The sequence below is a fragment of the Rattus norvegicus genome, chromosome 8 (genome assembly GCF_036323735.1).
Source record: "Rattus norvegicus strain BN/NHsdMcwi chromosome 8, GRCr8, whole genome shotgun sequence".
NCBI lineage: Eukaryota > Metazoa > Chordata > Mammalia > Rodentia > Muridae > Rattus > Rattus norvegicus.
In genome coordinates, this window is record NC_086026.1 from 79,274,542 (window position 1) to 79,297,036 (window position 22,495).

Consider the following 22,495-nt stretch of genomic DNA (forward strand, 5'->3'; position numbering starts at 1 on the left):
AATTTCCAGATGAGTAACCAAACAATAAATAGATGAGATGGTTGCTGTGAATATCTGATTTTTTTTGCATAGTAATGAGATATTGCTGGATAATGCTCTCTGCCATCCCCAGTTTGTCTAAATTATCATTTTGATTGGTCAAATGCATAAGAAAGATACACCAATAAAGTCATGTCAAGTGCACCATTGTAAATTGATATAGAAAGGAGATTTCCTTGGGTCTGAGGTTGAGGTGGGGGCAGGGAGACCCCAATGGTGTTTCCCCATGGCCACCGTGTGTGCGTGTGTGCGTGCCTGTACGTGTGTGTGTATGTGTCTGTGCATGCGTGTGTGTGTCTATGTGTGTGTATGTGTCTGTGCGTGCGCGTGTGTGTACGTGAGTGTCTGTGCGTGCGTGTGTGTGTGTGTGTGTGTGTGTGCGTGTGTGCATGTGTGTGTGTGAGATACAGCTTGTACATGCATGAAGAAGCCAGCAGAGGATGTAAGGGTCTCTGCTCTCACTCTTCACATCATTCCCTTGAGACAGGATCTCTCGCTGAACCTGGAGTTAGGCTAGTGGCCAATAAGCCCCAGCATCCTCCCCTCTCTGCCAACCAAATGTATGGCATTGCCGGTACATGCAAGCCATGGGAAGCTTTTTACACGGATGTTGGCCATTTAAACTAACGACCTCATACTGTTACAGCAAGCATGCTTATCCGCTGAGCCATCTTCCCAGCCTGGTCCTTTAGTAACTTTAGGTGAACTTTTTTCTTTCTGTTAAACATGTTTGTATTTATTTTTTGTGTGTGTTTGTGTGCAAATGTACAAGCAACAGGACCCCTGTGGAGGTCAGAGAACCATTCCAGGAGTCAACTCCCTCCTTCTACAATGCAAGGTCCAGGGATGGATCTCGGGTCATCCGGCTCTGTGGCAAGCCCCGTATCTGTCTTTACTAGCTTGACAGCCCAAGATGAATAATTTCTTCAGCCAAATCTCAACAAAAGGCACCTGACATTCTAGCTTCTCTGGACTATGTGCATAAACATGAGGAGATCCTACCTTCTGCGGCCTTGAGTATTGTTTTGGGAATTGAAGATAAGACCCTGGTTAGGAACAGAAGGGCTGTTCCAAGGCACCGAGCTTTGTTTTGTGAGGACACTTTCCCCTTGGCTTCCCATCCCCACACTGTGCAGCTGGCTCTTGGTCTAGTGTTTGAATCAGAAAGACCAATTATTAGGAACCAGGATGTCAGCAAATCCAAACAGCCTATTTCCACTTTAAAAAAAAAAAAAAAAAAAGGAGAAGAAGAACTCTACAAGTTCCAAATTAGGATGGTTTCTAAAAATCGCCTGAAGGTGTGGGACCTGCGACTCCTTCTCTTCTTGGTTGGTTATGTAACACTTGGTTTACTGTTTGGGATTCAGCCTGGATTTTGTTTGAATGCTTTTTTATTTTCTTTTGCTCTGCTGTGATTGAAGTATCCCAGGGCCCTGCCTGTGAACTCCTTGCAGTAAGTGCTGAATATTGGAAAACTGTGCTCTGCAGACCTTATACAAAGCAGGTCCTCAGAGAGCAAGCCTTGGAGAGTCTGGGATGATAAAAGGTTAATGACACACTTTGGAAAGTTTCAGTGTAATAACCAAGTTTAGAACAGTGTCATGTTTTTTTTTTTTTTTTTTTTTTTTTTATAACAAGTGAAGGGCCCTGCTGTGGTGACACATGTCTTTAATCCCAGCACTCGGAAAGCAGAGGCAGGCAGATCTCCGAGTTTGAGGCCAGCTTGGTCTGCAGAGTGAGTTCCAGGCCAGTCATGGCTACACAGAGAAACCTTGTCTCGGAAAACAAACAAAACAAAACCTACAGATGTAGGGCAGGCTGAGGCTGTGGCTCAGTGGGTAGAGCACTTTTCCAGCATGGAGGGAGCCCTGGGTTCTGTCTCCAATGTGGCATAAAGCAGGCATGGAGTCACACATCTGTAATCCTAGCGCTTGTGTGTCGGAGACAGGAGGATCAGAATTCAGTATCATCCTAGCTGTAGGTTAGTTTGAGGACAGCCTCAAATATGTGAGACACTTTCTGAAAAACTAAATAAATAGGTGTAGAAAGATGGGTCTATGGCTAAGAGCATGTTACTCTTGCCAAGGCCAGAGTCTGACTCCCAGAATCAGGGCAGGACAGCCCATACCCACCTGCAGGAATCTGATGCCTCTGCTCTCCGTGGACTTCTGTACTCGTGTTCACATGCTCACACTTATGCTTACACTTGGGCACACAGGCATGCGTATAATAAAATAAAAAATTTAAAAAGCTAGTAAGCAATGACTCTCACTTGTCACACACCAACCATAGGATAAAAACCCCCATTGGCCATCTAGTCACGATGTACATCTCAGCAAGGGAGAAACCCTTAGGTCCATTTTGCAGGAGCCTAAAGCTTGTATATGTCTCCCTTCCTATAAGACTCCGAGCCTTTCGCTGAGCCCCCTGTCTTTGTCATTGTCATGTGGATGTTACAGTACCCTACCCTCATCTGCTGGATATCCTGCCCAATAACTTGGCACAGCTCTATGCCCCCTCCCCCACACATACCGACTTTTGTTTGTTCTAATACAGTATGTCTCACTATGTAGCCCAGGCTGACCTCAGATTCCTCATGATCCTCCTGCCCCAGCCTCCTGCAGGCCGAGATTACACGCATGCATCACTGTCTTAATTCTGGTTCCTGTTCCGGTGGTTAAATGTCCTGACGAAAAGCAGCTTGAGGAGAAAGCTTGAGGAGCTTACTTGGTTCACCGTTCCAGGCCCTAATCCATCACTGCCGAGCTGTGAAGAGGACTAGAGGTTGAAGCAACTACTTCAATCATCCATTTCTTTATGCACCTTTATTGCAAAGTCTTTGAATCAGTTACCCTTGAGCAAGTGTTTCATCCAGAAAGAGACGAGTTTCACCATACACCATATAGTAGCGCTTACTTGTTTTTAGGGCAGGGTCTCATGTAGCTCAGGTTGGCCTCAAAATCACGGTGTAGCCAAGTATGACCTTGAACTTCTGGTCCTCTTACCTCTACCTTTCAAGTGATTACAGTCATGTACCAGCATGCCTGGGTATTGAACCGAGGGGTTGGTACACCCTAGGCAAGGACACTACGAGCTAAACCACATTCCCAGCCCAGCAAAATTCTTCCTTGAAGTTCCAGATCAAGACTATTTTAGGCTGGGCTAAGCATGTGGTAGCTGTTGAAATTAACTCGGCTGCAGCAATAAATTGTCAATGAGCATATGCAGATGACATGCAAATGAGCAGAGGGCTAACTTTCGATAAAACTGTATTTATGAGCACTTGTATTTCATAGTTCTCATACTCCACAATTCTTTTAATTTTTAAAAATGCATTATTTTATGTTATATGTATGGAATTTTTTTGTCTGTATACATGTTTGTCTGGTGCCCCAAAAGGCTGGAAGAGGATGTATGATCGCCTGGAAATGGAGTTACCAACGGTTGTGAGCTGCTGTGTGGGTACCGGGAATTGAATCCTGGTCCTTTGGAAGAATGGCCAGTGCTCTTAACTGCTGGGCCATCTACCCAGTTGCCCCCTCTTCTTTTTTTTTTTTTTTAAGTTTTTACAAATGTGAAAACCATCCTTAGCTTACGGAACTATAATTAGCTAATTCCTGTTTCTGCTCAGTGCTGCAAAACTGTGGGGCTTATGAAGGGAAGTTGAAACCGCCGTAGTGAGAGCCGACCGTTTTCGTAGCCCTCATTCTACTTGCACATGACTCCCATACGCTCAGCCACTTTTTAAGTGTCCTTCTCACGCTACATTTGAAAGCGGCAGAGAGCCCAAATGTCACTACTTGGCAGACTTCTGCCTCTCAAAGGTAAAGGATTGAAACCGAGCGCTGGAGCAATGGCTCTGCAGTTAGAACATGTGCTGCTCTTGCAGAGGCCCTTTTGGGTTTGAGTCCCAGCACCTACCTCGGCCAGCTTACAAACCCTGCTACTCCAGCTCCAGGGCATCTGAGGCCCTCTTCTGGCCCCTGAGGGCAACTGCATCCACATGCACATAGCCACTCTCAACCACACATACATGCTTTTTAAAAAAAATAAATAAAACAAACTTCTTTTTAAGAATTTAAACGGAAGAAACGTGCAACTAATTTTTGTTGCTGCTGTGGTTGTCTTTAACTTTTGTTGTTGTTGTTGCTGTTGCTGTTGTTGTGGTTGTGGTTGTGATTGTGGTTGTGGTTGTGGTTGTTTTTCGAGACTGTTTTTCTCTGTGTAACCTTGGCTCTCCTGGAACTCATTCTGTAGAGCACGTTGGCCTGAAACTCACAGAAATCGGCCTGCCTCTGCCACCTGAGTGCTGGGATCAAAACTGTGAGCCACCACCGCCCAGCTGCATCTGATTTTTGAGTTATGAGTAGACTTGGTTGAAATCAACTCCTCTTTCAGCGGCTGGTAGTACTCGGCAGGTTCAGACTGGGCGTTTTCCTCCCTTGGCCACTTGCTCTCCCTCAACTCTGTTTTCATCAACACCACCTCAGGACTTCTCAAGCAGGCTTGAAGTTTGGACAATTCCAGAGGAATCCTGCTTAGCAGAAGGGCCCTCCCTACCTTTGTGGCATGTAGATGAGACATGAACATTATGTGGCCAATGGATGACGGTCTCCTCAGCCACGGTGGTGATCCAAAGAAAAAGAAATCAGGCTTCTCCCCAGGGGCTTATTGGAATTACTGACACCTGCAACCTAAAAAGTCTTAAATGGATTGCAGCCTTGCCCGCCGCCCGCCGCCCGTCCCCCTGTGCGTGTAAGGGAAAGGTAGTTCACTGCTTTCTCTTTTGAGTATATGATCTGTTTGAGAATAAAGTATGAACATTGAAACCAGGTTTAGAATGCCAACATTGGGAAAGGTTAGGAACATTAAGAGCTCCAGGCCAGCCTCAGCTACATAGTGATTTGTGGGCCAGCCTGAGCTACATGAGGCTCTGTCTCAAGGGTGATGATGGACGACAACAGCAACAATGAAAGGAAGGGAGGGACAGAGGGAGAGAGAGAGAGAGAGAGAAGGAGGGAGAGGAAAGAGAAAAGGAAAAGATGAAGAGGAAAAGAAAGTTGACAGTTGCCATGAGCATGCACAGAGAACATTTGGTTCTGTTGACGCCCCCTCCAGAGTTGAACAGGAGGAAGATCAGAATGAATGTTTGGAGTCACAACTCACAGCAAAGCTGCGGAAGGGAAGGAAGGCAGCGGGGTTGGCAGCTGCAGACAACAGGGAGTTTCTAGACTCTCAAGGCAATACCCTCCCATCTTTACCAGATAAGGTTGTAAGCTTGCTTCAGCTCTGGCGCCTGAGTAAAATGTGAGCAACTGCTTCCAGTCAGTTTCTTGTTGTATTAGACCATCTCTCTTGGAAAATCCAGTGGCCATTAATGCCACTTACTAATTTGGTGTCCCCAGGTGTCTTAGGGTTTCCACTGCTTTGAAGAGACACCATGACCAAGGCAACTCTTATAAAGGACAGCATTTAGTTGGGGCTGCCTTGCAGGTTCCGAGGTTCAGTCCATTATCATCAGGGCGGGAAGTGTGACAGCATCCAGGCAGGCATGGTGCAGGAGGAGCTCAGAGGTCTGCATCTTCATACAAAGGAAACCAGGAATAATCTGTCTCCAGGAAACTAGGAGGAGGGTCTCAAAGCCCATATCCACAAGGAGAGACTTCCTCCGACAAGGTCACACCCCCTAATAGTGCCACTCCCTAGGCCAAGCATAATCAAGCCACCAGAGCAAGCAGGGCTTCAGACAGAGGTGCCCTGTTCCTCCAAAGTCCTACCTTTAAAAAAATGGACATAAATAGTATCTACTACATGCTTATGGTTGAGATGAAAAATTAATATTTTAATGAATTTGGGTTATTATTTATCATGTATTAGTTGCTACATAAACACTTATTTAATTTTTGGAGTTGTTGCTATTGTTTTGAGGCAGGGTCACATGTAGTCCAAGCCAGCATTGAGACCATTCTGCAGCTCAAGATGACCTTGAACATCTAATCCTTCTGCCTGCCCCCCTCAAGTTCTGGGAGTCTAGGTGTGCACCACCATCCCAGGGGGGAACGTATTCAGTGTTGTGCAGATGCATTCGTGAGACGAGAAACAGAACATAGTGTCACATTGCAGAGGTCTGTGTCAGTAGCTCACGGGCACAAAGAAAACTGGAAGCACTTCCTTCATATGTTGCTATTTCATGGATGTGGGTGCCACCATTTCTTTGTAATAATTTTTCGAAAAAGATTTATGTTGGGGAGGGGGCCAAGGGGGGGTTCCAAGTGTCCTTGAAAGGACCAAAAATAGTTAAATTCCCCGGAGCTGGGCTTACAGGCATTTGTGAGCCTCGTGGTGAGGGTGCTGGGAACCTAAATAAAAATGTATTATACTAATTATGACTGTGGAAGATGCTGGAAGGAGAAATGAATTGTTTTAAATATGCATAGGAAAATGTAGGGAAAAAACCCACATTTCTATAATGTGGTGCATGCATTTTCCATTAAAAGCTAAATTTCCACATGAAATAGAACAAAGCCCCATTAGATATTTAAAAATCAATGTAAATCTCTTCCTAAAAGACATTACCTCTCATTGCAATGAAATATCAGGTAATTGCTATTATTTTTACATGATTTATGTCACAACTGCCCTGCCACCAAGACACTGTGGTGCTGGAGATTTGATCTAGGACCAAACACTAGGGAAAGACTCTACCACTGAGCTACACAATCCCAGCCGCAGGATTCGTCTATCATCTTTTTTTTTTCTTTTTTCTTTTTTTTTCGGAGCTGGGGACCGAACCCAGGGCCTTGCGCTTGCTAGGCAAGCTCTCTACCACTGAGCTAAATCCCCAACCTTGTCTATCATCTTAAGAGTTGTCCAATGTTTGGCTACGCATGCAGCAAGGAATAGTTAACATACTGTTAATCAAATTGCTCTTTATATTTATATTCAAAGTTAATAAATTTCTTTGTTTATTTTGCTCCTTATTACTGTATGTGTTTGTGCAGTCTTGTGCCACAGCACCAGTGTGGAGGTCAGAGAACAGGTCTGTGGAACCTGGCCTCTCTTACCTGCATTCGGAAGACGACCTTGAACTTCTGATCTCAGTTTTGGTAGCAAGTTCTTGACTGCTGAACGATCTCAACGGCTTGATTTTTATTCTTAAACAAAGCATTCTCCTTTTCTTAAAGCTAACAGTATTGACATGACTTGAGCATACTTTTTATTCTGTCTTACAAAGCTACAGTAAAACGCTAACCCAAGTCTCAGTCACTACTCAGTCACTATTCACCAGCCCTGAAACAGAAAAAGAATGCACACACACACACACACACACACACACACACACACACACACACACACACACAGCTGAACTTCCAATCATCTGAACAGCCATAGTTTTTGAGTGGCTGTGGCAACAGTCATTCGTACACACTACCTGAACATCCTAGGGGTCAGAAAATATTATCCTTGCTCAATCTTCCCTCCTCTCTCTGTACCACGTCACAGCATACACACAAAAAAGAAGGTGCTAAGTAGTGTTTTCATCTCTACGCAGTCACTGAAATAGCTGACTCACTCTAAGTCAGTAAACAAGGGAGTGCTGGGTACCACTGTACCCTTTTTCTTCAACCTGAAACCATGTATAGAAACCTCGAGACAAAACCTTATTTTCTCTCCTTCCTTCTTTGATGGCTGACATGATATCAGAAATCTCTCGTAACATGAGAGTCAAAGCTTTCCACTGACTGTGTTATTAGTACTCACAGCCTTCTAGTCTATCACATATATGTAGACAAAGTGTGTTGGTATTCGCAAGCAAGCTGGACATCTGCATCTCCAGCCTCCTTCCTCAGACAGGTCTAGTGGGGACCTCAGATGCTTTTTTCCCTGTGGTGAGAAATTCTTGGCTATAATGTGTTGTGTGTGAGCTCGAGAGAATGCTTTAATTAATGCAAAACACTGTAGACACTACTTCATACATACTGACAGCTTTTTTCTAAGTGGCACAAAGTTATGAGCCTGTCTTGAACTTTTTTATTTCTCTGTATGATACCATGTGCAGCAAATATGTGTGTTGTGTTTCGTAAAGGAAAAGAGAGAAATGTGAAGTAGCAGAACTTGGAAACCGTCATTGCTGAAAACCGTCCTCTTTCTGTACTGTATTACGTCAGCCAGCTGAGCTACCGTGGTACACTCTGGGGACGAAATTAACTGAGTAAATAAAAATATACAGGCTACAGAGCATGCATTAAAATCGCGGTGTCTCCAAACGACAGATAAAGAATGCTTTTTATCTCCAGCTTAATCTGTTCTGATGAATGCTTGGAGAGCTCGTTCCCCCAAAAGCTTGCAACCGGTTTGACATCAGTTATTTGCAGATCCAAGAGAAGGGGGCTGTACCGAAGAAGAATCCTTTGTCCAAATATTCCCAATGATGTCCTGGTAGAAAAAAAAATCTCCCAAGAAAGATTTTGTTCAGACAGATCCGATTTTTTTTCACGGCAATTTCCTATGTTTATATTATTAGTATTGATGGCTTAGATTGCTTCTGGATATAAAACAACTAATAATTTCTTCAGCGCCGTTTTTGTACTGGTTAGTCAAAGCTGTTTCTCCTCCTAACCCTATGATCACCAGGCTTCAACCCCACCTCCCCACCCCCACATTAAATCAGCATAGTGTAAATACAAGCTTATAAGCTAAACTAGGAATATTGAGAAGAATGTGGGGAAAAAAATCATCAAAGAAAACCATGTCTTCTGTACCTTATGACATCAGCTAGCCCAGTCACCATGGTACACTCTGGGGAATAAATTAACAGAGTAAATTAAAACAGAGCATTCATTATCGGGACATAGCTGAAGAGATGTCTCGGTGGTAAGTGCTTGTTGCTCTTACAGAGGACCTGGGTTCGATTCTCAGCACCCACATGTGGCTCACGGCCACCCTTAACTCCCAGGTACTCGTGTGATACAAATTCATTCACAGAAAATGAATCTTTTTTAAAAAAAATCAGCACGCAACAGAAAATCCTCAAGACGAGATTTCGTAATTCAAGTTTGATCTTTTGTTGTCACACGGAGGAAGCCGGAGTCGCTCTCTCTTTTCCCAGTTGCATCTGCGGGAGGGGGAGATCTTAGAACTCGTTGGAAGCCTGGTACGATATTATGATAGGTAAAGTTCACCGAAGCAAAAATATCAGTGTTGGGAATCAGCCACAGAGCAGAAGTTCCCCTACAAGATTATTTCAGTAACCTTTCAGTATAACCCATCCCACGCTAGTGTCAGAATGAATCCTGACCTGGACGTTCTAAACAAGTAGCAAACACCCCTCCCAGTTTTAACATGGTATAGCTAATCATCACAGTGAGCAAATTGGGTAGCTAGCGGGGAGGGGGAGGTGGGCGAGAAAGGGGATAGAGGCAGAAGCTCAGCCCTAGCTTCAGCCATGAGCAGATATTCATTGAATAAAGAAAACTTGGTGGCCCACATGCGAGCCTCTGGTCTCTGAAAAACTGTTTGCGTAACCCAGCCTGGAGATGCGTGCGATGTGGTGTTTATATTGATATAGATTTGCTAAACCCAAACATGCTATCTCAGAGTGTTAATTGATAGCTAAGAATTCGTCCCCTGGGAATCCACATTGCCCTTCCCCTCACCCACTCTCTTCCCCTCCCCCAGTTTTTTTTTTTCCAGCAGCCCCAAGATGCCTGCTGCATCTCTACACTGCAGTGCAAACAGATCCCTGCAAAGGGAGAGGAAGATAAAATGAATTTAAATTCCAAAGGGGTTCCAGGCCCCGTTTCCTAGTCCCCAAGTCAGCAATGTATTTGTGAAAATTCAGCCTTTTTGTCTCTGAGTAAAAGGACCTAAGTCTACAGCGGTGGCCCAGTCTCGGTTGCTATTCTTTGCATTTTCTATTCGAGTGAATGAGAGTGAATGAAGTGGCCAGGACCCTTCATTTGATCTACTCAATTGCATAAAGTGACAGAATTCTAATATATTTGTTTAATGCTCTTCAATGGGCTTTCGCTTTTTTTTTTTTTTGGCTTGCAAATGAAGCATCAGTGAGCAAAGTTTCATCCCCCTTTAACGCTGGGACATATTTCATAATTCAAGCCTTGGTTTGAAGTGATCTGGAGAGGAGTTTTGGACTCAAAAAGTGGAAAATAAAGAGACAGATGTGCAGTTATTGTAAATTCCTGGAGTGGGCTCTGAGGCTATTGTGCCCCCACGGCGGGAGGTCCTGGGGCTGTCCCTTTCACACTGTAATTGAAACATATTAATTAGATAATTTGTTGTTAGTTTAAACGAAACAAATGCATTCCCTTTGAGGCTTCACAGCCGGTGGGTTGGGCTGTTTTGGTGTTGTTTTTGTTTGGGTGTCTCTGCCCTTACTTGGCTTTTAGAAGAAAAAGATATTAATTGGCATTTATATTAAGAATTTAAGAAGGGCTCCTGCTTTATTCTGATTCTCCGCTGAATACCCCTGACAAAGGGAATTCCCATCTGTAAAACCCTCACCCAGCATCAGCCCTGCAGTCTTGCACTGCAGCTCCATTTGAGAAAGGTGATGCTAAACCTTCCTTAGGTCAGAGCTCCAGCAAGGACCCTTTCTTGCTCCCATCCTGTAACTTAACCCTCCAGAGCTCTGGACCAGAGTCCTGCTTGTAAGATACTTGGTATTCTTAACCACTGCAAAAAAAAAAAAAAAAAAAAAAGTTACTGGTGTAGTATTTAAATCACTGGGGACTATGTCTTAGGGTTCCTTCCAATCTTCAACTTCCCAAAGTCCCCCTGTCAGTGAAGAACAAGAAGTTTCTGCAGCTTTCCTCTTGAGAAAGTGGAAGAAAAATCAGTGTCTTGTGTAAGCAGGCAGAAAACAGGAAGAAAGCAGTTTAAAATATAGTCCAATACAAGACCTGGATGGACCTCAAAGAAACAAAATAGCTAGTTTTCAAATAGAAAATCGATGTGAGAAAACCAGTACTGCCTGGATTTGCAAAGTAGAAAAGAATATATCTTATCTTAGGATAGGACTTTGCATCCAGTTACCCCCCCCCCCACAGGGTGGGTGCTCTCCCCTCCAGTTCTGTTTTAAAGCTAAGGGTCTTGACTTTGGATGTAAGCCAAGTGACTATCTCCCAGGACAGAGAGGAGCACCCTCAAAGCCATCCCTTATGAAGTTCCTTGTTTGTGAGGCACTTCAGCTAAATCCACATAAGTTGCCAAGCGGGGGTAAGGGCAAGTGTGGACTTAGGTCAGGCGTGTGTCTGCTTGAGTAGTCTGTACACTTCTGGTCAAGGTCAAAATATCATCGAAGTTGTGTTCTCCACTTTCCTCATTCAGTTTTGTCTGAGAAGAAAAGAAATACATGCAACCAGAAAGAACTCCTAATGGCCAAGTTACTTCCTTCTTCTCAACACACCAGGACAAACTCCTCACCTAAAAACTGTGTTTTCAGATACTGAGTTCAGAATCTCTTGTTTTGCACATGGCACACACAAGGTCTGCTGCTCAGTGCCTCCACACAGAATGCAGTGTGCCCATGACCCTTACCTACTAGAACTGCCACTGGAGGCCAACCGTCTGTCAAACTAAGTCTACAGAACGCCAGAGGCCCATGTGAGCCCTGTCTGTACTGCACGCTCAGGCTCCAGTGTTAACAAATTAGGTGAGATCAGATTATTACGGACACTGTCTTAATTTTTAGTTTTCAGGCCACTAAAAATGTATTGAGCTTTTCCTTCCTTCCTTCCTTCCTTCCTTCCTTCCTTCCTTCCTTCCTTCCTTTTAAAGGTTTTTCTGGTTGAGAACTAAGTTTCTTAACCCAGGATGGCTAAGTTTTCCAGGCTTCCTCCAGCTGATCTTGTTGATATAATTGTGAATTAGATTTGATGAATGAGTTTAGTTGTCCGCTGTCTGACTGGCTTTAGAAACTTCATGCATTTTAATCAGCCCAGTGATTCACTTATTTTCCACTTGTGTGTGTGTGTGTGTGTGTGCGTGTGTGTGTGTCGTCTGTGTCTGTGTGTTCTATCCTTTTAAAAATAGGGTAGTCACGACAGGATTAATTATGCTTTGCATCAATCCTGAATATTTTTACAGGTAGCTTACTAATTACATGACAGTGACAAGTGCTAAGGGTCTCCTCATGGAGTACTTCACTGAGGTTTCCATGTGTCTTTAGGGGCTTTCTCTGTGTCTCACAAGGCCCCCCTTGTTTAATCATTTACACAGCAAAGTGTTAATCACCATTTAAGTTTCTCTTTGTGTTGTAACTTCTCCAGTTGAACACACATATCATCTGGAAATATTGTGACCTCCTTCAACCAAGTGCCAATTACACTTGAACCATAAATTCTTGGCAGGTTTTAATTCTTTGCCAAAAAAAAAAAAAATCAAAAGAAAGCAAACACTTAGAGAAAGCCATTTAAAGATTTGGAAAGATGCATTTGCAGGCTGGAAAATAAATGCATCCTGTTACTTTTTACCTCCCCCACTCCCCAGAAACGGCTGAAAAAACATCAAGTCAGTGCAAAGTGAACAGGTTTTTTGACCTGTACAGTGAAAGAAAGACAATGCCAACAACCACAGTAATCTAAAGCAGTAAAGAAAGGATTCCTCCAAGTCAGAAGCTTCAAAATAAGGACTGCGTAAGCCACCCTGAGAGGGCTTGGGAAATTCCACACCAACCTTCTGTGAGTGTAAGTGCAAAGTCATAGAACGCACGCTTAGAGCAGACAAAACCACACAGGAAGTGGTGCAGTTGTGAGGTGCATTTCCTTCAGCGTCGCACCTGTGCCGGGGGTTTGCATCTGAAATACTGGCCTCGTCTCCCCCTGTGCACAAATGTCTTCCACGGTCCCCTTAGAGCCGACTCCTCCCACACCTGCAAGGGCAGAGGAGTTTTCCCTGTTCTCACAGCATGATCTGAAAGAGGGGAAACACCCGAGCCATGTGTTTGCAGAGACTGCTGCTAGGATCTTTGTCCCTTTGTAGCAAGTCCTCAAAAACACACAAAAACTTAGCGAAATGTGAATTTACATATTTTAATGAGAAAATATTATTTAGACTAGGTCATAATTTAATGTAGACACCTTTTAAAACTCTGTCTTAAAATGGGCATGCTGGGAACAAGGACATCAATATTTAAAATGCCATGCGTATTCTGTGCAGAGAGGAAGAAAAATAAAAGGGGAAATTATTTTTTTCCACGGCTTGGACAACACTACGATTTCTTTTTTTTTTTAAATTAAGCAGGTCACACCGGAGGAACAACCGTTGGGCTGTTCTTCGTTTGTTTGTTTTCTGTCAATTACCTAGAATGCTAAAAGGAACATACCAAACCAAAGTGCATCGTACACAGTGTAAATCATTCCTATTTACAACTCTTTGCAGCCCTTTAGCTTCGCGGAAAAGTTCTTCTAACAGAAGGATCTGTCCAGAGGAGTCTCGGCTGACCACCCCTTCACGTTCCCAACGGTTTATCTACATACTTCCCCACTTGCCCTTAGGTGTGTTCTCCATTTGGGCTTAGTTCACGTTTCTTTCTTTTCCTTTCTTTTTTTTCTTTTCCTTTCTTTTCTCTTTCATCAAAATAAATAGCTAAAAAGGTCTCTAACTAGTAAGAAAGTTAACATCCCGATTAACTTCCCCCATTCCCCCTACCTCCTTCCCACCCCCAAAGCTGGCCAGAAGAGTAAACATTCACATTACAACAGGTAATTGTAAAGAGGACTCTACCCCCTCGCCCCTAGCCAGGCAGATTCTCAAGTTCACTGTTTACATTTTTTTTAAACCGCGCGCTTTGTAAACAATAACGGTGACTTTTAGCTGTGTTTTGCTTGTGAGTAGGACAAGCATCCTCCGAAGTTTAGCAGCCTCTCTCCTCACTCCCAGCTAAGGGAGCCTCTGGCCGGAAACAAAACTCAGAAGGGGAAAAAAAATCTTTAGAAGCCGGGGAGGCAGGGCTGCAGCCGAGGAAAGCAGCGGTCCGCCCATCCCGGCCTGATGGGCGGAGGCGAATCTGGTGGATGATTAGTGGGTCCTGTGGCCACAGATTTTCAGGACCTAAGAAGATCCGGCCTTCACGTTGTGGCTGCAGCCTCGGCAGGCTTCTGCTCTCGGGCAGTGTCTCTGGTCTTGAAATTGTGCTGAGTCCAGAGCCCTGCCTATCCAAGCTCAGAAGATGCGTATTTTGTTTTGTTTTGTTTCTGTTTTCTCCGAGCAGGAGGGAGTCAGGGTGTTCTGCCTGTTGGATGAGAGTGCATTTCAGGGACCCTGGAGGGACCGCTTGGCTTGGGTTAGCCCCTGTTTTCTCTGCTGCCCTAGAGGGACGCAGACAACTTTCACACGCCTTCTGGCAAGTTTGTGGTTTGTCTTCTGGGTCCAAAATCAAAAGTTCTCCTAAGAGCGAGGACTGAAGAAGGTAGAATGGGCAAGTCCGGGTGGCGGTTTCAGGTCGCAGAGGGCTGGACCCGGAGCCGGGGAAGTGTTGAGAGGGATGGTGTGGATGAGACTAAGACGGAGCCCCAGCTTCTGTGGGTCAGTGCACGGCCACCGAGTGCAAGGCGGAGGCCGGGCTGGTGAGTGTCTCGCTAGGGGTGGCAGGGCTGCTTTGGCTAGTGGCTGTCTGCGAGGAGGTGGGGCTGAGAGAAGGCGGCGAGTTCGAGAGCAGGGTAGGAATGGGTGCCGGCAGCGCTGGCAGCGCGGGCACTGCGGCCGGAGTGGGCTTGATGGGCACTGGGATGGCGGGCAACGTCTGGCCTGCGGCGTGGCATAGCGGCTTCAGCGGCACTCCATAGGCGCTGTAGTCGCCACTGGCCATGGAGATTGGGGTGGCTGAGTCGATCATACCTGCGGAACCGTACACGTGGGGCCAGCCGGTGCCTAGAGAGCTGCCCATGGTAGTTAACTGGTTAGGGAGCGGGTAGGCAGCCGGAACCGGCTGCATGGCAGAGAAGGCCAGTCCCCCAGGCATCTTGTACTCCCTCGCGATGATATTCTCGATGGCAAAGGGATGCTTGAAGCCGGAGGGCTGCGCCACACCGCCCAGGTTGTACGCAGCGGCCGGCATCTGTGGCAGATGCGTGCCCGAGGCGGCCAGCGCGCTGAGCCGCAGCTTAGCCTGCTGCTGGAGGTACTGCGCGGCGTCCGCCGGCTTGCTGGGCGCCAGGTGGTCTGACTTGAGCACCTTGAAGCGCTTGCGGCGCCGCAGGAAGCTCCCGTTCTCGAACATGTCCCCGCAGCTGGGATGCAGCGCCCAGAAGCTGCCCTTGCCCGGCTGGTCTGGCCGCCGCGGGATCTTAATGAAGCAATCGTTGAAGGAGAGATTGTGGCGCAGGCTGTTCTGCCAGCGCTGCGTGTTCTCCCGGTAGTAGGGGAAGCGGTCCATGATGAACTTGTAGATTTCGCTGAGCGGCAGCATCTTCTCCGGAGAGCTCTGGATGGCCATGGCGGTCAGCGAGATGTAGGAGTAGGGCGGCTTCTGGTCGCTGTACGTGTTGCGGCCCGGCCGAGGCATCTTCTTGCTTGGCCACTTGCTCAGGGTCCGCAGGGCCCGGAGGACTGGTCGGATCTGAAAAGGGGGGAGGTGATGGAGAAGGGCAGCATAGGTGCAGAGACACCAACGAGAGCACTCAGGCCGAGACACAGATATAGGGGTGGGGAAGAGGGGATTCAGGTGCCAGCAACTTTGCGCACTAAACTGGATGGACCCAGCTAGTGAATGTGGAGAGGGAAAAGACCGTGAGCAGCAGAGAGGTTTGCAGGAAAGTAAGTAGGATCTGGATCAGGGGGGGACAGAGAGAAGAGATGCTCACCTTAAAGTTGTTCCAAGTTACTGGTCCGCATCCGGGATGGCGTGGCTGGTGGCCGAGTCCCTCCCTGCGCGCGATAGGAGCGCAGAGTCGGGGACCAGTGAGACTCGCTGCCAGCCCGGCTTGGACTCAGCCCGGTAGAGCTCCTCTCCGCGGGCTCCGCGGCGCTCCTGGGTCCTGCGTCCTGCTGGGAGGCCGAACTCAGCTGTGGAGTGCGGGTGGGGACAGTGGCAGACGCCGCCTCGGGGATCCAGAAGACGCTGCTGTGGCGTTCGTGGTTCCGCTGAGCTAGGTGGCTGCCTCCATGTCCACCCTCGAACCATCTGATAGTTTTAAGCGGTGACAGGAGCAGAAAAGACCCCTGTAGCGGCGCTTCATTAATGTGCCACTTCTTAGCTATCGTATGACAATCGCCTTGGGAGGAGGAGGAAAAGGAGGGGGAGCGGGGGCTACAGAGGGAGGGGACTGAGGGAGAGGAGAGAGAGCCTGGCCAGCGCCGGTTTCTTTCACACCTATTTACATGGACACCTTGGCCAATAGGAATCACTTCCAGCAGAAGACTAGGCGACCAGGAAGAGCCTCTGCCGCCCGCGGGGAGCGGGCAGCGCCCGCCGGTGTGCGCGTTGGGAAGGTATGAGCGGAGCGGCGCGTGGAGCCGAATGGCAGGCGACCACTCACTCTCTGAGCTATCTGCGGCGCCGGTGGTGTTTGACATGGAAATTGCTCGGCTGGGGTATTCTGTTTCCTCTGCATTGTGTCGGGTTTGTATTGTTAGCTAACTTATAGCATAGGCTTGCTCCTGAATTTACTTTAGTGGCCACTGCGCAGGGTTGATTAGATGGGTTGTTCGAATAGAAACATACCTCGTAATCCTGTCCTGCAAGAGGCAGGTAGAAATCTGACTTGGCCTCCCGGAGGCTTCAAAGCTGCACACTAGAATCTGTCGCTTTAAAAAGGTGGTAAGGTTAATAGACACTTATAGATAGAAATACTTGGACTGCTGGGTGGATAAGTCCGTTTTGAATGTAAACGTGTTAGGTAAGTTATTATTATTATTGTTACTATTGTTATTGGTTGTGAGCCTAGCCTTTAACGGCTGAGCCATCTCTCCAGGCCGAGGTAAGTTTTGTTTTGTATTTTTAAAGAAAAGAATGGATTAATGTAATAGGTTCTGCTTTAATAAGTCTTTTAGCAATTTTATGGGCACAAGGAGGTTCAGGGTACACTGAGGCAAGGCAGCATGTGGTCTGGGGAGGGCCTGAGTTTGTCCAATGTACTCTATTGCTTCCGGGTATCCTTTCTCCAGGTGCTCACGGAAGTCTGAGGATTTTTTGGGAAGTTAGCGGGTCAACATTTTGCAGCCCCCCCCATTTTACATGGGAATATTTTCTTTAGAGTTTAGAACGCCATGAAAAGACAAACAGCGCCTGCTGAGACCAGCGAGGTTTTTTTTTTGGGGGGGGGGAGGAACGTGGCTCTGGTATTGGGCCTGGTGAGAGTAGCGGGTTCCTTCGAGTTCAGATTTGCCTTGTGAGGATTAAATGAATCATTAGTATCATTATCATCATCTTCATCGTCGTCGTCATCATCATCATCAAACTGTTAGGAAATAAACCGCGACTCAACCCGTCTGCCTTCACGCAATGAGTTCTAGTCAGGAGCTCCACGCCTTTTTTCGACCCCCCCCCGGGGGGGGCTTTGTGGTTAAAAGAAAAATGCCACTAGGTTAAATACTTGATACCTACAGCCTACACAGAACTTTAAACTCCGGAAATTTCTTTTTCCTCTTTCCTTTCTTCCTCCCCCTCCCCCATAGGAGCAGATTGATAGTTCTAGAGTGAACTTTGTTACACTTTGAGTGACAGCATCAGTCTGCGGATAGCAGGAAAACCTTTCAGTTTCTGAGCGCGCACGCGCGCGCGTGCACACACACACACACACACACACACACACACACACATGCACACACCCCTACTCACATAACTTCATTAACCACAGTTTCGAAGCCGGTCAATAACTCACCAAAACGTAACTTAAACACGACGAATTTAGGAGATTAAACAATTTCATTAATATTGAAATGGCTTTGGCGCCTGGGCTGCCGCGCTTTAAATGCAAGAGCACGTTTTTCAATATTAACAGAGTGCTTGAAGGGAAGACTCAAGTCACCTTCTTAATTCGGAAAAAATAACCAGGAGGAGGGAGGAGGTGCGAGCAGAGAGGTGGGGGTAGAAGCATTGACCTGTCTCTGAGGGCAAGGCTAGGCCAGGGCAGATATATTTATTTGTCTTCTCCAAAGATTAAATCAGATGGACCCTAGGCCCAGTTTGGGCCAGAGGCAGCCCTACTGGCCTGAGCTGTGCGCGCTACAACAAACTAAGGTTTGGTGGTGTTTCTGCGCGTGCCCGGGTTAGGCTCTAGGGCCTGCAAGTGGGAGGAGCTGGGAGCGCAAAGGGGTGGGGAACCCGAGGTGTGTTTGAAGAGGGATGGAGCTCTGGTTCACGCCTTGCTTGCTCCCGACGTAGTTTTCAAGGCACTAAAGCAAGCGCTGCTTTAAGTCAGTGCAGGATTGCTCCTGGGTGGAAAGGTGCGGGCTTAGAGGCCCTTGAGTATTTTAAAGATCCCTTTTAGCAAACACGTGCATAGGTTCACACCGAAATGCAAAAATGGATACAATATTGCAAATATGGATACAAATGGTGATTGCATTCGAGATGGTAAAAGATGGTCGTCCCTTCCCCCCCTCTCCCGCCCTCAGTGACAACCAGTAAGATACTTTCCTACCGGGTCTGGGTGCGCGTTAATGGTGAGGAATAGCGAACGGTGCTTTCTTATTTTAACAATTGGCATTTTGTTGTCCTGCAAAAGGGGCCATTGTGTGGCTGTCGAAATCACTGCTCAGAGCAAACAGAAGATTAACTAAATTCTAAAAGTGAAAACGTTCACGGGGGTGGGGAGGACCCAAACAATCACCTTAACTTGGAATAAATCTTTGTTCATTTCCCTGGGGAAAGTTTGTCACCGCCGAGTTCATGCAATATTACAAGTAGGAATTGATGTTTGAGGAATTTTCAAAGTCTGATTACGTCTGAGAAGGGAGCTGAGGCTCATTGTTCAGGTTTAGGGTTAATCCAGTAAACAGAACTTAAATGCGTAAGTTTGCCTTGTGAGGGGAATGGAGCGGCGGTGAGAGGCGCATTTAACTCCGGGGCATTGCTACAAAGTTCTACCTCAGTTCCTGTCAGAGGTCTTCAAAGCCCTAGAGAGGGAGGGTGGAATTGCAAGCTGTTTACAGCGTTTTAAGGATGGTACTATAAAGAGGAGTGCTTTCCAGAAATCTTGAAAAAGTGTGTCGAGTCTTTTGTACAAAATCCAAAGCCAACAGAAGCTGGGTGGAGGTGGGAGGGGGCAACATCCGACCCAGGGGCTTAAGGGGTTGTTGGGAAAACTGTATAAAATACACACAAGTCAATTATACCCCATGTGCCAACCAAATGGAGACCCCCCCTCCAGCAAGGACCCCTCATCGACTGGTCAAGCCCACCGCCTACCACCTTTCTTCACTGAAAGTTTGCTAGAGCCTCTTTTCCCATAAGCTGGACCACACACGGCTGCAGATTTTGCAATAATTTATGCTAATTTCCCTCCATAAATCCACAATTCGCTTCAGTGGCACCCGAGCTGCTGAGGGAGTAAAAAGGAGACAGGGGTGACAAAAACAATATTGATTTTGATTCCTTGTGTTGTTAAGCAGGTGTGTGTGTGTGTGTGTGTGTGTGTGTGTGTGTGTGTGTGTGTGTGTGTGTAGGTGGGGCTGAGGGCTCCGGGAGAGGAGAACCCTCCCCTAGCCATCCCCTGCAGCCAACCCAACAAACACACTCCAGAAAATAACCGCGCCTGGTTTGTTAATATTTACCAAACCGGATGGGAGGTGACAAGAACGTACCCACAGCTACTGAAAGTTTTCTAAACGCCAAAAACAATACCCGTCGCCCCTACTGGGAAAGTGAACCACATGCAACCTCCAGCGACTAGGCTTGAACCAGGCTTTGCCCCTGTGGTCCTGCAGTCAGTTTCTCCCGCTTATTCCTTTGCTCTCCTGTATTACCCCTCTCCCTCGCTTCTCTCTTGCACGACCTCCTGTTCGCCTTGGGCGACCTGGGCTGTGGGGGGGGGGGGGAAGCGCCTGGAGGACTGAGGACTGGCGTGCAACTGGAGCTGAGGTTTCAGAGTCTTGCGGGTCTTATATGATGCGCCCCACCCTTCCTGGTCGCCTCGGATATTTATTTGCTGCTACTGCTTGTTGTGCTCGCTCTGAGAACCCCGCGCTAAGGCACCGCGTCCCTTTGTCCCATCAGTCATTCTTGCCCAAATCCGCACTTTGGTGGCGTGAAACGACTTAGCTCTCCTTTCAAAAGGATTTTGTTCCCGGGGTATTCAGTACTAAACAAACTTCTTCAGTCTGTCAGTGGACAATTAAAATAAAAATACCGTGCTGGGTGTAGCGGGCTGTTTGTCCTGGGCATCTGTGACGCCCCTCCCTCAATACACACCACACACACACACACACACACACACACACACACACACACACACACACACATCCCGCAGGACTTTGCCTCATTTTCCTGTTCTGGACCTCAGGAACACAGAAGGTTGGCTTATTGTCTTGTCCTGTCCCTTGCACCGGGCAGCAAGCACTACCTGCAGGTTTTGGAGCCTCAGAGACTCACCTGAGACACCAGAAGCATCCACTCTAGCTTTTCGCTAGCGACTTCCGTGGGATTTTGAACCTGGGATCCTGTCTCAGAAAGGAAGACTGAGGAGGAGATAACACAGGTTTCACTCTTCGGCCAACCGCCAACTGTGGCTGTAACCAATCGCCAACCCAACATCTCTGCCAGTGGCCTCAGGGCCCTGCCACCAAAGGAACATACTTTTATACAGGGGAAATGCCCGATAGGAAATTTGAGAACCATTTCATCCGTTGGTGACGGCCACATGGACATAGAACCTTAACTCAGAACAGGGAGGTTGAAATCAAAACCTTCTTGCCTACAATCGCGCTTCTTCCCTTTGGTTGTTTAGTCTCCCTGGTTCCTACGATTAGACTAGCCAGTAGTCGTCCACCCGCCCAACTCCCGCAGTATACTCTGATCCCAACAGATAAGATCGATTTCAGGGGTGTCACTCCAATCCCTTAGTGCCCACCAGGAAAATTTTCCCACCAGGAAACTGAGACCTGGCTGTGTCACTCTTTCTTGTTGGGTCAGGAGGGAAAATGAGTTGAATGACCACGCCCAGGACATATTACCCTGTTATCGTCAGTAGCTGCCACAAGGTGTAGAATACCAGAGGCCTGGCTTTCCCTTCCACCAAGGCATAAAACAAATAGTAGCTAAAGATGGGCGCAACTCCTGCTGCACCACCCCCAGTCTTAAAATGGGACAACCTTCCATAACAGGGAGCAGGCAATTTCAATGCCAGTGAAGAAAACAGCTCTTTTCCCTGCTCAATACAATGCCCTCTATTTGGGATCAGTTTGCTAAATACTATTTGGTGCTCGCTTTGCTTGTGGCTCGCTCGGAGACCTCACAGCTTAAAACCTTGGTGTCCAAATCAAATCTCTACACAAACAGTTGCATAGCTTTCATCTGAGCTTTACCGAGCCTGACAGTGTGTGTGTGTGTGTGTGTGTGTGTGTGTGTGTGTGTGTGTGTGTGTGTGTCTAAAAAGCACTTGCCAAATATCCCTGGAAGAATTTCTGCGAGTTTGGCGACTAGCCCCCTCCCCCTTAAGTTTTGCTTTGCACTGTGTGAAATCGAAGACGGAACTCCAAGCTATTATTTTTATTGGAGGGAATATTGCTAAAGCTACCTTGGTATTGAAGGGATTAACTTGCTTTTTCTCCCAGCCCCTAACTCTGGGGTTAAGACAGCAGTGGATCAACTGTATAATGTGTGCACTGTTCGCTCATTTGTACAAGCAGAACAAAGGTTGGACTAAGCCAAATTGCATTGCACTTGTGAACCGAGTCCCGATGTGAAGTATCTTTTACAGCAGGGGGAAAGAGAACAATTTCGTGTATGTCTAAAAGGGAGTAACAAAGCCACTTTCTCCAGCAGCTCAAAGTGAAGTATCCAGGCGTGACATTCCCAGGGTGAGGAGGGACAAAAGCAGGGTCAGGGGGATGAAAAAGAGAATCAAACAGCCACTTTCACATGTGTGCCCTCAACTGCTGCACCTCTCCATAATAGGAAACAAATGTTGTAAAAGCCGGGATTGCTTCCATTCATTCAAAATAGCGAATGATAGCTAAACAACATTGTCAAAACTGAATCAACTTCTGTGCAGTACCACCCAGAAAAAGGTATTGTGTTTTGTTTAATAGCAGGGTGGAGCGAAGGGTCTTTTTTTTTTTTCTTCTAGAGGGAAGGGTAGAAAAATCACCCTCTTTTCAAATCAACCTCTTTGTCGAGAAGTATTTGTTTGCTTAGATTTAAAAAAACAAAACAAAACTAGGCTGTCTGGCTAGGCACCGTATTCTTAAAATATTATGGGGAGGGTTGCAAAAGATGATTTTTTTATTTTGGTTTTGTTTTTACTTTCAGAAAATTTGCGAGCAGTTAAACAGGGAA

At 46.7% G+C, this 22,495-nt stretch overlaps 1 protein-coding gene and 1 long non-coding RNA gene across 3 annotated transcripts in view; one reads left to right on the forward strand and one right to left on the reverse strand.

The window, feature by feature from the left end:
- Positions 1-13,619: 13,619 nt before the first annotated feature.
- On the reverse strand, positions 13,620-16,240 carry Foxb1 (forkhead box B1). Its single transcript, NM_001013248.2, has 2 exons — positions 15,861-16,240; positions 13,620-15,616 (listed from the first exon to the last, which is right to left on the reverse strand). Exon 2 carries the CDS (start codon positions 15,560-15,562, stop codon positions 14,585-14,587), a length of 978 nt encoding a protein of 325 aa, NP_001013266.2. The 5' UTR covers positions 15,563-15,616; positions 15,861-16,240; the 3' UTR covers positions 13,620-14,584.
- Positions 15,540-22,495, forward strand: part of LOC120094195 (uncharacterized) — a 58,361-nt gene continuing 51,405 nt past the window's right edge. The window contains exon 1 of one of the 2 annotated variants that reach the window (XR_010054429.1): positions 15,540-15,813. This is a non-coding gene — a long non-coding RNA (uncharacterized LOC120094195). Of the gene's footprint in view, positions 15,814-16,328; positions 16,619-22,495 lie in introns of those variants that run through there. The other variant, XR_005488280.2, reaches the window with a different exon arrangement.